This window comes from Ichthyophthirius multifiliis, assembly GCF_000220395.1.
Source record: "Ichthyophthirius multifiliis unplaced genomic scaffold scaff_1120509251286, whole genome shotgun sequence".
Lineage (NCBI taxonomy): Eukaryota > Ciliophora > Oligohymenophorea > Hymenostomatida > Ichthyophthirius > Ichthyophthirius multifiliis.
The window spans coordinates 98,361-112,631 of NW_004086022.1; the positions used below are offsets into that span (position 1 = coordinate 98,361).

At 17.3% G+C, this 14,271-nt stretch overlaps 3 protein-coding genes across 3 annotated transcripts, besides 27 other annotated features; all 3 read left to right on the top strand. All coding sequences in view use genetic code 6, as the record gives it.

The window, feature by feature from the left end:
* On the top strand, window positions 1-2,887 carry IMG5_176070 (hypothetical protein; the record flags this gene model as incomplete). Its single annotated transcript, XM_004029609.1, has 4 exons — window positions 1-453; window positions 576-826; window positions 896-1,342; window positions 1,489-2,887. 4 exons carry the CDS (start codon window positions 1-3, stop codon window positions 2,885-2,887), a joined length of 2,550 nt encoding a protein of 849 aa, XP_004029657.1.
* Window positions 462-508: a microsatellite.
* Window positions 463-542: a microsatellite.
* Window positions 1,081-1,153: a microsatellite.
* Window positions 1,097-1,162: a microsatellite.
* Window positions 2,431-2,474: a microsatellite.
* Window positions 2,887-2,968: a microsatellite.
* Window positions 2,914-2,967: a microsatellite.
* A 73-nt stretch (window positions 2,969-3,041) lies between the features above and the next one.
* Window positions 3,042-3,083: a microsatellite.
* A 1,688-nt stretch (window positions 3,084-4,771) lies between these two features.
* Window positions 4,772-4,831: a microsatellite.
* A 99-nt stretch (window positions 4,832-4,930) lies between these two features.
* Window positions 4,931-5,057: a microsatellite.
* Window positions 4,932-5,051: a microsatellite.
* A 2,407-nt stretch (window positions 5,058-7,464) lies between the features above and the next one.
* Window positions 7,465-7,501: a microsatellite.
* A 433-nt stretch (window positions 7,502-7,934) lies between these two features.
* Window positions 7,935-7,979: a microsatellite.
* Window positions 7,980-8,317: 338 nt separating this feature from the next.
* Window positions 8,318-8,357: a microsatellite.
* Window positions 8,358-8,423: 66 nt separating this feature from the next.
* Window positions 8,424-8,473: a microsatellite.
* Window positions 8,424-8,493: a microsatellite.
* Window positions 8,494-8,669: 176 nt separating this feature from the next.
* Window positions 8,670-8,933: a microsatellite.
* Window positions 8,715-8,931: a microsatellite.
* Window positions 8,715-8,934: a microsatellite.
* Window positions 8,728-8,871: a microsatellite.
* Window positions 8,760-8,931: a microsatellite.
* Window positions 8,874-8,955: a microsatellite.
* A 116-nt stretch (window positions 8,956-9,071) lies between these two features.
* Window positions 9,072-9,132: a microsatellite.
* Window positions 9,133-9,262: 130 nt separating this feature from the next.
* Window positions 9,263-9,913, top strand: IMG5_176080 (hypothetical protein). Its single transcript, XM_004029610.1, has one exon. It carries the CDS (start codon window positions 9,378-9,380, stop codon window positions 9,816-9,818), a length of 441 nt encoding a protein of 146 aa, XP_004029658.1. The 5' UTR covers window positions 9,263-9,377; the 3' UTR covers window positions 9,819-9,913.
* Window positions 9,914-10,026: 113 nt separating this feature from the next.
* Window positions 10,027-10,060: a microsatellite.
* An 87-nt stretch (window positions 10,061-10,147) lies between these two features.
* Window positions 10,148-10,234: a microsatellite.
* A 1,135-nt stretch (window positions 10,235-11,369) lies between these two features.
* Window positions 11,370-13,975, top strand: IMG5_176090 (hypothetical protein; the record flags this gene model as incomplete). The annotated part of the gene is made up of 8 exons (XM_004029611.1): window positions 11,370-11,405; window positions 11,459-12,112; window positions 12,224-12,916; window positions 13,007-13,180; window positions 13,227-13,500; window positions 13,560-13,672; window positions 13,718-13,815; window positions 13,876-13,975. The coding sequence occupies exons 2-8, from the start codon at window positions 11,543-11,545 to the stop codon at window positions 13,973-13,975; spliced, it is 2,022 nt and encodes a 673-aa protein (XP_004029659.1). The 5' UTR covers window positions 11,370-11,405; window positions 11,459-11,542.
* Window positions 12,139-12,222: a microsatellite.
* A 203-nt stretch (window positions 13,976-14,178) lies between the features above and the next one.
* Window positions 14,179-14,235: a microsatellite.
* The last annotated feature ends 36 nt before the right edge of the window (window positions 14,236-14,271 follow it).

Here is a 14,271-nt window from a genome sequence, read left to right on the forward strand (position 1 = left end):
ATGTCTAAACAAGATACATAAAATTAAAATTGTTAAAAATTAGCATATAGAATATTATCATGTTCAAGTGAAGAACCTTCAAATCCAGTAATGGAATTATTAACATAGTCCCCTTAATCAAAAGGATGGTAATCTTCGCGTTTTTGTGATTATCCATAAGAAATATTATTCTAGTTTATGTCTCCAGTACGTCTAAAATAATTGCAATTCTTATCACATCAAAGCAAAATAAGTTCAAGGATAGAAATATACATTTATATGCCTAATTAAAATGCACCATTTATAAATACAGATATAAAATATAAAAAGTTAGGATATTTATCATTAGATTCAAATGAAAGAACAGGTTATTAATCAAGAGAATTAAAAACTGTATATGTAGATGCTCCTTGCTTATATTTAAAATTAATCTTTAATAAATAACATAATAACAAATATAATATGTTTAATTAAGTAAAAAGAATATATAAATATATAAATATATAAATATGTAAATATATATATATATTTATAATTTTAAATTTATATTTATATATATATATTTATTTATCTTATTTTAAATTCTATAACATAAGGTTGGAATAATTGCACTTAGTGCCTTTGGTGAATTATTAACAAATTAATAATAAAATTCTACAAATAATAAATAATAAAAATAATATTATAATTAAATATAACACTAAACATAATATGATGCTATTACATTAGATAGACTTCGTACATTAGAAACAGCTAAAGAATAAGCTGTTTAAAATGAAGATTTTGAAGAAGCTAAACGCTTAAAAGACGCTATTGAACGTTTAAAATAAATAGGAACATAATTAAGGTATTTTTTTAAATATTTTAAAATTAATATTCAAATATTTTTGAAATTTATTTAAAAAATTAAAAAAAGATAATTAGATGAAAGAAAATAAATAGCCATATAGAATGAAGATTATGAGAGTGCTAAAATTATAAAAGCTGAGATTGAGCGATTAAGAAATGCTATTGCACCAGAATATATATTGTAAAAACCTGGTCCAATCAACTACCCTTAAACTAATTAACAATAATAATTTCAGAGGAGTTATATATAATTATAGTAATAACAAATATAATAATAATAATAATAATAATAATAATAATAATAAAAATAATAATAATAATAATAATAAATAATTATTAGTCCTTTATAATAATAATAATTTGATCCAATATCATAGCCAAGTTAAAATATATAATTTTAATAAAATAAAGATGAAATATTTTTATAAGATATTAAACATAAAAAAACATAGTTTTTACTCAAGAAATTTATTAAAAAGATTAACAAGATGAAGAATCTCCATATCAAGATTTAGTAATTTAAAAATAAATCGGAGAATAATATAATATAAAAAATAAAAATATTTCCAATTAAAACCATGATGAATAAATCATTCCTGCAGTCAAAAATTAAAACTAAAAAAAACCATGGGAATAAGAAGATGCTTATGAGCCAAACAGTTAATATAAAAAAGAAAATATTGATATTGAATAAAACACAAATCCTTAATAATAATAATAATAACCTGAAAAGCTTACTAATGAAGCCAGAAAACTTGCAGACCCTTTAATAGGTGTTATAGGAGAAGATTATGCTTCTAAGATTTTCTCTAAAGTTTGGAAATTAAGAGAAGATGGATTATAAGAACTCAGATAAGAGCTTTAGAATCCTGATAAACTTCTCTCAAAAGATCCTTAAGAAATATTTACTGCTATATGTGGAGTTTGTAATGCTACACTAGGTGATAGAGTTGCTTAAGTATTATAATCTTCAATGAATTTATTCCAGGCAGCTTGTGAATCTCAAAATTCAATACCTAAATCGACAAAAGGGGATATATAGTAATATTTAGATGGATGTGTAGGCTTATTAATAGAATAATTGGGTCAACATATTCCCAAATTAAGCGAAAGTGCACAACAATCACTTTTTGCTTTAGGAAAAGTTTCCATCATAGGAAATGCTTTTGTGACAAACTGCATATGTAAAGGCACTGGTTTAAAATAAAAGCTTTAAAATTCAATAAAACATATATAAGGAAGATTAGTTATATTGCAAGAATTTGTAAAAAAATACCAAATAGGAAACAAAGAAGTCCCTTTAAACCCTGTCGTAGAGTTTAGTGTAAAATAACTTTCGCATCCAAATTAAGAAGTAAGAAATGCGAGTATTTCATTACTTGTAGAAATCTATAAATGTGTCGGAGAGGCTAAATTAAATCCTTTTTTAGCTGAAGTTCCTTAATAATAATTAGACTTGTTATAAGAAGAATTCTAAGGAGGAAAGAAATAAGAAAATAAATAATAAAAAGAACATAAAGTTATCGTTTCTACAAATATTTAGCATTAGGGTCCTTCTGCCAAAATTAAAGGAAATAAAAAAAATGAAACCTAAGGAAATTTAAATAATAGTAATGACAAAAATAAAAATACAAATAATAATAATAATCTTACTAATAGTAATGAAGATGACACAAATAAAATCTGTGATTTTTGTGGTGTTTTTAATAAACAATTCATTGATACCATCAAACTAGATATGCATTAATGGAAAGAATGTCCTATGCTTATGGTCTGTAAATATTGCGCTTAAGTAGTAGAAATTTCATCTCTTGGATCTCATTTATTAGAAGAATGTTCTTAAATGAGAAAATTTAGAAAATGTCCAAGGTGTAAAGAACCTGTTCATGTAGATGAATATAATACACATGTTGATGAAAAAACTTGTTTACCTGCTAAAGGCATCAATGTTGCTAATAGATGTGTTTTATGTCATAGTGATATTCCACCAGGATAGTAAGGATGGAAAATTCATTTAACAGTTGATGGCTGTCCTAATAATGAAAGAAGTGTTGGATGAATTATTTATTAATTTTTAATATTTTTTTTTTTTATAATAATATTTTTATTATTTTTTTATTTAATTTTTTATTATTTTTTAATATTTTTATAAAAATAAATTTTTTTCTTATCGTTTTTTAACTATTAATATTATAATTAATTATATAAAATACAATTATTTATTTAAAATTTATTTTTTTAATATTTTTATTTAATGATAAAATTTAATTTATATTTTTTTATTTAAATGATTTAAGTGAATAATTTATTATTTAAAATTATAAAAAAAGAGGAAAATATTTATTTATTATTAATCGATAATCTAATTAATATAACTTTTAAAATTTAAATTACAAACTATACTTATAAAATTAATTAATTATTACTACTACAATACTTTTAAAATATTAACTATTTAATAATCTTAATATAAACATTTATATTAAAATTTTCAAATATATAATAAATAAATAATTAAAATTAATTATAAATGCTATTTATAATTTAAATATATATTAAAGTACTTTTATTTATATTTGATTTTATAATTATATATTTTTATTTTTTTTTAGAATTTTAAATATTGTTTTCTTGTTAATTTTAGTTAACTAATTATTTTGTTTTTATTTATTTTTTACTTTTGTTAAAAGTATAATTTTTCTTATTTTTTTATAGATATTTTATAATTTTAAAATTTGTTCTTTTAATTTTAGAAATATAGAAAAATATTGGTTATTTTTAAAGAACATTAATATAAAATTATGAATTTTTTTTTAAATTAGACAATTAATTCTTTCCTTTCTGATCTAAAAAATAAAAAGCTTTATTTTATTTTTTTCTTTAAATAGTAGTTTGCAAAAAAAAAATAAAAATAATAAATAATTAAAAAAAAAAAAACTAACACATTATACAAAAGAAAAAAAAACAAAAAAATGAGTAACAATACTTAATAAAATTCTTCTAAATTATGCACTGTATGCTAATAATTTTATGGAAATCCTGCTAATGATAACTTGTGTTCATCATGTTACAAGTAGAAAAAAAAAAAATACAAATATATAATCTATTAATTAAAAAAAAGATAAAAAATGGTTAAAAGCAATAACAATCCTTAATAATAAACCTTAAATACATGCTAAAACAATATAAAAATATTAACTGAAGATCTATAATAAAAATAAGCTAAAGAAACATAACCTGAAAATTTAATAAAAGATTAAAAAGAAGAAGTAGATTAATAAAAAGAATAAACAAAACCAATGCAAGTCAATAAAAATATAAATTTATATTAAAAATATTAAATATAAAAAAAAAATTAGGTTGATTCTAATAAATGTTGGAATTGTAATAAAAAAGTCGGTCTCCTTGGAGTGAAATGTAAATGTGAATTCACATTTTGTAATAAACATAGAATGCCTGAAGATCATTAATGTGATTTCGACTTTGCATCAGAAGGCAAATAAAAATTAAAAAATGCTAACCCTCTTATACAAAAAACTAAATTAGAAAAAATTTGATACTACTTTTATTATAAAATAAACTAAAACTTATTTGTTTGATTTTTTATAATAAAGGAAATAAATAAATATGTTAATAAAAATACACATATATATAAATATATAAATATAATGCTATGTGTATATTTTTGTTTTTTCTAATATTTTAAATCAATTATATATTTATTTGTTTGTAATTCATTTATTAATTTTATAAAAATTATATATTAAATTTAACATATTTTTTTTTTTTAATAATAATATACATATAACTTATTTTAAATATACTTTAAAAAAAAAAATTATTTTCTCTATTCACAACATAATTATATATAATTATTTTTCCCTTTTTATTTTAAAATTATAATAATAATATTTTTAAAATAATATTTATTTATAAAATAATAAAAAAAAAAATGTAATTAATAATTATGAAAAAAAAAATTATTATAAATATGTAAAAAAAAGAAAGAAAATTAAATAAAAAAGAAATATATAATATCACATTTTTAAATATAAATTGATAAATATAATAATTTTTTTTTAATTTAAAAATAAAAAATTAAATATATATTTATATATATTTTAATATGTATTTATATATTTATATTTATATTGATATTTATATATATATATATTTATAAATTTATATATTTTTATATTAATTAATATATATATTTATTATATAATTTAATTCATTTAACAATAAATATATTTTTCTTTTTTATCTTTTTTATTTAATTTATTATATAATATAATTAAAAAAATTATAAATGTAAAATAAATTAATACGCAATAATTATACTTCAGGTATTTCTATGGAATAAATATCTCAACTTAATGCTAATGAATTTATTAATCATAATTATATAAATTTTGAAGAACTTAATTTAAGTAAATTTTAAATATTTTTTTTTATTTATTATTATAAATAATATTTAGAAGTCATTAATTCAGATAAAAATAATTTATTGAATAAAAAATAATAATATTAAGTTAATTTATAAAATTATAATTAAAATTTATTAAATGTCGAAAGTAAAATTGTAAACTTTTTTAATATACAATAATATGCTATATATTATTTATTAAAAAAATAAAAATAATATAGTTGATAAAATGATATATTTAATTAGTATATGCAAGAGCCTTAATAAAAAAATATAAAAATAACTCAAAATAATATATAACTTAATAATCACAATATATAAAATAATAATAATTAAATATAATAACCTTATCATTCTAATTATTATAAATAAATTAACCAACAAATTTTATATGTACCTTAGTAAATGTTTCATTCTAATTTTTATTAGAGTAAAGTTACAAAACAAAGTGTAAATCTAAATTATTCTACAAAGATAAAATTAATAACAATCAAAATAAAAATCTAAATAATAATTAAAAGTAAAAAAATATAATAAAAAAAATTAAATATATATACATATTAAGTTAAATAGTTAAATGTAAGAAATGTTATTTATAATAGTAAATTCCATAAAATGATAAAATCATGTAATGCTATAGTTGTAAAAATGTATAGGAAAGTAAAATATAATATATATAAATATATATATTTATTAATTATAAATTTATTATTATATATTATTTATTTTAAAGTTTAAATAGAATAAAATTTCTAATATTCAATATTTCAATGCGGAATTTGTAAATCTTATGTACATTATTAACCAGGAAGTAAAAAAATATTTATATTAAAATTTAAATATATTTTTTTTAAAGTAAGAATATATTACTAATCCACAAAATGTAATACTGTAAATTTAGTTCCGAATAATACTATTTAAAATTAGATTTTATAAAATAAAGTTGAATCATAAATAAACTAATAATACAAAGAGACTATAAATAAATAAGACAATTTATAAAACAATAAAGATAATATTAATCTTGAAATTTAGCATTAATTTATAGAAGATGAAATAAAAAATTATGTAAAAGCTAATGATATTAAAAATGAAATTTAAGATGATAAAATATAAAATCCAATTTCTAATGATAATTAACCAAAAACTTAATATTAATAATAAAAAAAAAATTCTAATTAGGATACAGTAGAATAATAAAATGCTTTTTTTGAGTTAATTAAAAATTAGAAAAATATAGAAACTATAGAATTTTGAAATATTAAGAATATTTTTATAATTTTTTTTTTATATAGTTATATTTATAAATAATAATAAAAGAAATAGTTTTAAATTGAAATTATAAATGAAAATAATATAAATAAATAAATTAATATTACATTATATACACATTTAAATATTATTACTATTTAATAATTAAAAACTCATATACTTGGTTTTCTTTCTTATTCTGCTGCTTTTCTCCATGAAAGACTAAACTCATCAATTTTACTCATAAACTCATCATGAAATCCTAATAAAACAGACTGATCTTTATGTCGATTATTTAATATTTATTAAGAATTTGGAAAAATTTGGGACAAATTTAATTTAAGTTTTTATTTAAGATTAATATTTATATTATCTTATTAATTTTTTTTAGGATTAATAATATTTTAGATTTGACTTAAAATAATATGAGACTCTTCCTTTCTAGAAATTATATTTTTAATTAAGTCTTCTCTTTTTTAAAATTCAGAAATTTATATCTATTATTAGTTTATAATTTAAATAAGTTAAGGATTGGAAATTTATTATTGTTTTTTAGGAGATAATAAAACAATTTTTTTAATCAAATTATTCTTAAATTTTTAATTATTAAATTTTATTATTTTATCTATTATCGAATTCAAATTTAAATCAGTTAAATTACACTTTTTGTTTGGTGGAGAACTTAATTAGTTCATAAATTTTATATTTTATTGTTTATTTTTTTATAAAGGATTCGTCTTTTTAGTTATATTTTCATTTTCAATTAAAAATTCATGAGATTTATAAGGTTTATGTTATTATAATAATTATGATAGACTTGTTTATTTATTATTATTTAAACTTTAATTTAAAGTTGTTTTTGCTTGACTCGTTATTCTTTTTTATTTTATAAAAAAAAAAAATCTATTTTTTTTACATTTAAGGTGAAATTTCAGAATTACTTTATATTTTTTTATTTGAAAAAGATTTTTTTTGACTAAAAAGTTTTTTTTTGACATTATTTTGTACAAAATTTTAATATTTACTACTTTTTCTTTATGCTTCGCAATCTAAACTTAAATATTTTTTATTTTCTTTTCCGTTTTTTTATAAACTTTCATGCGCTTAAAAATAATTAGTTTCTTTGAAATTTTTACATTAGGTATTTAAAATTAATCGCTGACCAAATTGAGGGGAAAATTATTTATTTATATATTTACAGCTATTTGTATTACTAGAGTATATGGTAGGTTTTAATTAATCATACAACTATTAATAATACTTTAAATTGTATTTAAATAAATTTTGGGCTTTTTTTTACTGGCAATTTATTTCTAAAGGTTACTTTTTTTTTTTAATTAATACTACTTTATTAAAAACATTGGAGAGTATTATTATTGACTTTTTAATCTAAATCTTTTTACTTTTTTTAAAAATAAATAAATTAAAAATTTATTTTTTAAATATTTTTTTATTTTTTACAGATATATTTATTATGTTAGATGAATTAATTTACTGAAGTTTAATTCTTTAAACATTACAATTTAATGAGTTCCTCAATATTTTTCTATGAATTAATTAAATGAATAGAAGAAAATAAAATTAAAAAATAATTTATAATTTTTTTATTTTTTTTTAGATTTAAAAAATTAATATATATTACTTATAATTTCCCATTACTATTTAAGGTGTATTTTTTTAAGAAATTGTATTTGTCCCAAAAGGAACGTGATATTTTTCATAAAAGTCTAATTGCTTTTATAATTTATCATTTTAAAATGAGTTACTTTTAAGCATAATATTAATAATTATGTATTAAAATTAAATAAAAAAAAAATATATATATAAAATATATTATTAATATATATAAAAAGGTTTATTCACATTTTTTTAAAAAAATGAAAAAAAATGTAAAAAGAAAAAAATTATTTATAAATATTATAATAATAAAACAAGTAAAAATATATTAAAACAGTATAATATTTAAAATTATAAAAAATATATTAAAATTCTGTAATATAATATATTATTATGTATATACTATAATACTAATTAACATATAGAACAAATAAATTACAATAATATGTGTTTTTAATTTAATAAAAATAATTTAATTAATAAATTAAAATTATTTATTTTATTCTTAAATTTCTTTTTAATTAATAATAACTTTTACAAGTTCAACATTATTAATAATAATGATATTGTTAATATTATTGATATTAGTCAGTCATATTATTAAGATTATTCATATTATTTATGCTATTTATGCTAGTCATGTTATTCATATTATTAATGCTATTCATGTTATTCATTTTATTCATATTATTAATATTATTCATGTTATTCATATTACTCATGCTATTTATATTATTCATGTTATTCATGGTATTAATGTTATTCAAGTTATTAATATTATTCAAGTTATTAATGTTATTCATGTTATTAAGAGTGTTCATACTATTTATGTTTTTTGCGAATTCCATTTATTAATGTTTTTATTCACATCCACTAACAATAATATTATTAATAAGATTTATGTTATTGATATGATTCATAGGATTTTTAGTATTTATAGTGTTATGAGTATTTATATTATTCATATAATTCATATTGTTCATATTATTCATATTGTTCATATTATTCATTTGATTTATAGGATTCATAGAGTTAATTTAGTTATTAAGATTAAATTCATAATTTTCTTCTTTGGATTTAAAATTTAAGTTTTATATTTATTCTTATGGCATATAATTAATTTCTTAAATATTAACCTAATGATTATCTTAAATATAGTCATCTTTTAAAGTAATATGTTATTCAAGAGAATATTCTTTTTAATTATCAACAATGACATTATTTTATTTTAACTTAGTAGAATTTTAAGAGTTTTATGATTAGAAAATATTATATTTTTAAATAGTTTTATTCAACTTTAATTTACGAGAATTCTATTATTTAGACTCTTATTTGTTTTATACTTACCTTTTATAAGATTCTATAAATCTATGACTAACATTTTTTTATCTTTTCCTTTAGATTTTTTCTTCAGGGAATAAGGAATTCCAGATTTCGAATATTCCTCTATATTGTTAATTGTTTATAAAATGGAAAATAAATAAGGCAAAAGCACGTTTCCAAATTAAGCTTTACTAATCTTTAACCTCTATTTAGCTACTAGTTTATTCAACCACTATATTTAGTAAATAGTTCTTAAAGTTATTTATTTAGTTATATTTTTCAAGTTCACTTATATATCCAACCATTATTAGAATATATTTGGCCTCTTTTATACATGAGTATTATTTTAATATGTAATCAGTAATATCTTTGACTCTCTACATATTTAAATGATATTTCAAGAATTATCCCGCATAATCTTCCAAAAAATAATTATTTATTGAATTCTGAAAATGATTATTTAAAAAATGTCTATCTTTTTTAACTTTATCCAAAATGTATAAAACATCATTTTTTATTTGTTCTTTTTGTTTTTCAATATTAATCTCAGTAATCATTTTAAATATTTTAAGTCAAAAATTATTTTTTTATTAATTTTTTTATTAGATTTTTTTAATTTAATAAAAATATTTCTTATTTTAAATAAGTAGAATTTTATTGAAAATATATTACATATATAATAGATTTTCAAAATTTTTCTATTATATATATATTATTAATTTTATGATGAATTTTATTGTAAAATACTATATAATATTATTAATTACATGATTAATTTAATAAAAAATAAAGAAATAGCTTGTCATAAAGTAAATAAATGATAATTAAGGAAAAACTATTTCTATTTAGAAATTAAAAAATTATTAAAGAAATCTCACATATAGAAAAATCCCAATAAAATATATTTCAGAAAAGTTATCAAAATAATGATTTAATTGATATTTAATAATAAATAGAGTTAAAATTAAATAAATAAAAAAAATAAAAAATATTTAAAATGATTAATTTAAGCCAAAATGATTAATAAATTATAAACACATATTTAAAAAGATTTAAAAATGCTTATAATGTTAGATAATATATAAATATAATTTATTTATTAAATGATAATATATTTGAAATATTTAATTTTAATATATTTATATAAAAATTAGATTTGGTCATAAATAATATTAACATTACAAAAATATAAAATAATATAGTTTTTTTTTTCTTTTATAATTATTTAATTTTTCTTTTAACTTTAAAAATAAATTCATTTTAATTTTAAATTTAACTTTTTATCATAATAAATCTATGTATATTTTTACAATTTTTTTATTTTTAAAAAATTATATATCAAATGTAATTATATTTTTTTATAATAATTGTCGCAATTTTATTAAAAAAACATCATTAAAGAAGTAAATAAATAGTGAATTTATTCTTATAATTATTATTTTATATATATATAAAAATATATTATTATAAAAAAAAAATTAATAAATAATAATTAAAATAAATTAAAATATTATTATATTATAAATGTATAAGGATATTGCATATATATAAAAATTTGATTATTTTTATATATAAATGTCTAATTTATAAATATAGATTTTTTTAATAAATTTAATATTACATTAAATATATTATTTTATTTTATTTAATCAAATTAATTATTTGTTTAATTATTTAAATTTATTTTTAATGAATATGAATAAAATTTATTTTTTAAAAGTGGAAAAATATAAATAAAATTTTATATTTAAATTTTACATTCTTTTTTATTTTCTTTTTAAATAGCTTTGAAAAAAATATGATTATATTTTTAAAACACTTTATAATTATAAAAAATCAAAAGAAAATATTTTTTTTTTAAAAAAATATAACTTAAAAATATTAAAAGAAAAAAAAAATTATGTAAACTTAATTTTAAAATTAGGCAAATTCTTCTTAATACAATTTTGATAATGTTAAAGTAAAATAAAATTATAAAAAAAAAATAGTCAAATAAAATAAAAATAAAAAAAGCCACCACCAACTGGTTATGCTCCATTATAATCCCGTAGAGGTCCCACAGCATCAAAATAATAATAATCAACTGAAAATCGTCCAATGACATCATTAAAAGGAGTAGGTTATGGTAAAGCCTAAAAAGGTGATGCATTTTACGAGACAAAGATGAAATTAGAATTAAACAAGAAGCCAGAAGCAACTCCAGAAGAAAATTTCAAGGCTGCTGAAAAAGAAATAAATGCATTAGTAGAAAAATCTGCTTTAGCAAATTTAAAAGGAAACTCAAGTGAAGCATTAGAAAAAGCAAAGGAAGCTTATAATAAAGAAAAAAATCTCAGAAGATAAAAGGAAAACGCGAATTAAATAGAAGGCATAAACATGGATTTAAGTTTTACTGTATAATTTAATTTAGCTAATTAATTATAAGCTAATGGAATATATTAGGAAGCTTTATAAAAGTATAATGATATTATCAAAAGTAAATAATTTCCTCAAGCAGGAAAACTAAGAGTAAATATGGGCAATATTTATTTTGCTTAAGAGAAATATTCAGTAGCAATCAAAATGTATAGAATGGCACATGATTTAATTCCTCCTACTTCTAAAGAAATGAGATTTAAAATACTGAAAAATATAGGACATTCTTTTGTAAAATTAGGATAATTTGAAGTAAAAATATAACAAAAAAATAAATGTATATATATATGTATATGAATAAATATATATATATATATATATTTATATATTTATATATTAATATATTTATATATTTATATATAGGAAGCAATCAATACTTATGAATCTATTATGAAAGGAAGTCCTGATTTTTCCACATCATTTAATCTTTTATTATGTTTATATGGTTAAGGAGATAAAATAAGAATGAAAGATTGTTTTGCTTCCATGTTAAGTATAGAAATAGAAGGATATACAGAAGAAGAAGAAGAAGATATAAATAATTAAGAAACTGCTTATACTGATTTGTTAAGGGATGAAATAAAAGAAAAAAAACGACAAGCTATAGAAATATTAGTAAAAAGTGCAAAATTAATAGCTCCAGTAATTGAAGAGGATATTATCGATGGATATAATTGGATTATAGAAACTTTAAAAACATCAAATTTTCCTGAAGTAGAAGCCGAAGTAGAGATATCTAAAGCTATGGCCTTTTTAAAGTCCAAGAATATGGAGAAATCAATTGAAACATTAAAATCTTTTGAAAGAAAAGATAAAATAATGATGGGAAGAGTAGCTACTAACATATCTTTTCTATATTTTCTTGAAAGAGACTTCAAAAATGCAGAAAAATATGCTGATATAGCTATTACTTTTGATCGTTTTAACCCCAAAGCACTTGTAAACCGAGGAAATTGCATGTTTGTAAAAAATGAGTTCCTGAGAGCTAAAGAGTAATTCCTAGAAGCTATAGGAGTAGAGGCTGATTGCATTGAAGCTTTATATAATTTGGCTTTTGTTAATAAAAAAATTAATATGTTTGCTGAATCTTTATAAGTTTTTTTTTTATTTTTTTATATAGATTTTTTTATTTTTAATTTTTTTTAGGCTCTGGAAAAACTTTAAACTATAATTTCTACTCCAGAAGTTGTTTATTAAATGGCCTCAATTCACGAATTAATGGGAAATACTAAATAAGCTTTAAAATGGTATTAAGTCCTTTTAACTAAAGTTCCAACTGATCCCAATATATTAGCTCGTGTGGGTAATGTATTCGCCAGAGTAATAATTTTAACAATAATAAATAATTAAAAAAAAAAATTAAAAGGAAGATGATGATAATTAAGCTTTACATTATTATTCTGAATCATATAAATATTTACCGACTAATATTGAAACTATTGGCTGGTTAGGTATTTATTATGTAAAATAAGAACTTTATGAAAGAGCTTGTCATTTCTTTGAAAGAGCTTCCCAAATATAATCTAAAGAAATTAAATGGAGATTAATGGTAGCTTCTTGTTATCGTAGAATGTCTTCTCTTTAAAAAGCATTAAAAATTTATGAAGAAATATATTAGGAAGAACCGAGAAATATAGAATGTAAACAATTTTTAAAAAATTTAATTTTTATTTTTTTGATAAATAATAAAATAATAAAGGCTTGAAATTTTTAACTTAACTTTGTAAAGAAATGTAATTACCTTATGAATAATACGCTTCTGAATTAAGAAAGTTGGAAGCAGAAGATTATGCTGTTGATTATAATGCTATGGTAAATATAATTGTTTTTTGTTAGATTTTATTTTTATTTTTAAAGTAAGAGCAATAAGAATATGAAAATCAATATAATTAAGGATAGCAATAATATGCAAGAGTTAATGAAAACGCAGAAATAGATGTTACATAAAATACAAGGTAGTAAAATTAAATATTATTAGGTTTTTAATGTATTTATTCATTTTAATATAAATAAAGGAGGGTTGTCAATTAAAAAGGCGCGTAACCTCAATAAATTCAAAATAATGAAGACGATTGGAATGCTGATGATTTAGGAGATGATTTAATGCCTGTCTGAAAATAATAAAAAAAATGTTTTTTTTTTAAAAAAAAAAGTATTTATATATATTTTTATATTTTTTTTTAACAATTTTTAATATAAATTTATTTATGTTTTATTTATTTATTTAAAATTTATTAGATAATTTTTTTTTATAAAAACATAATAATTCTTATTTTAATTTATTTATATAAATTATGGCTTATTATTTAAGAATTTTTATTAAGAAATTATTATTACTCTTTAGATAAATTATTATTATAATTAAAAATTTTTATAAAAAATATAAATATAAAAATATTTAATTAGTAAAG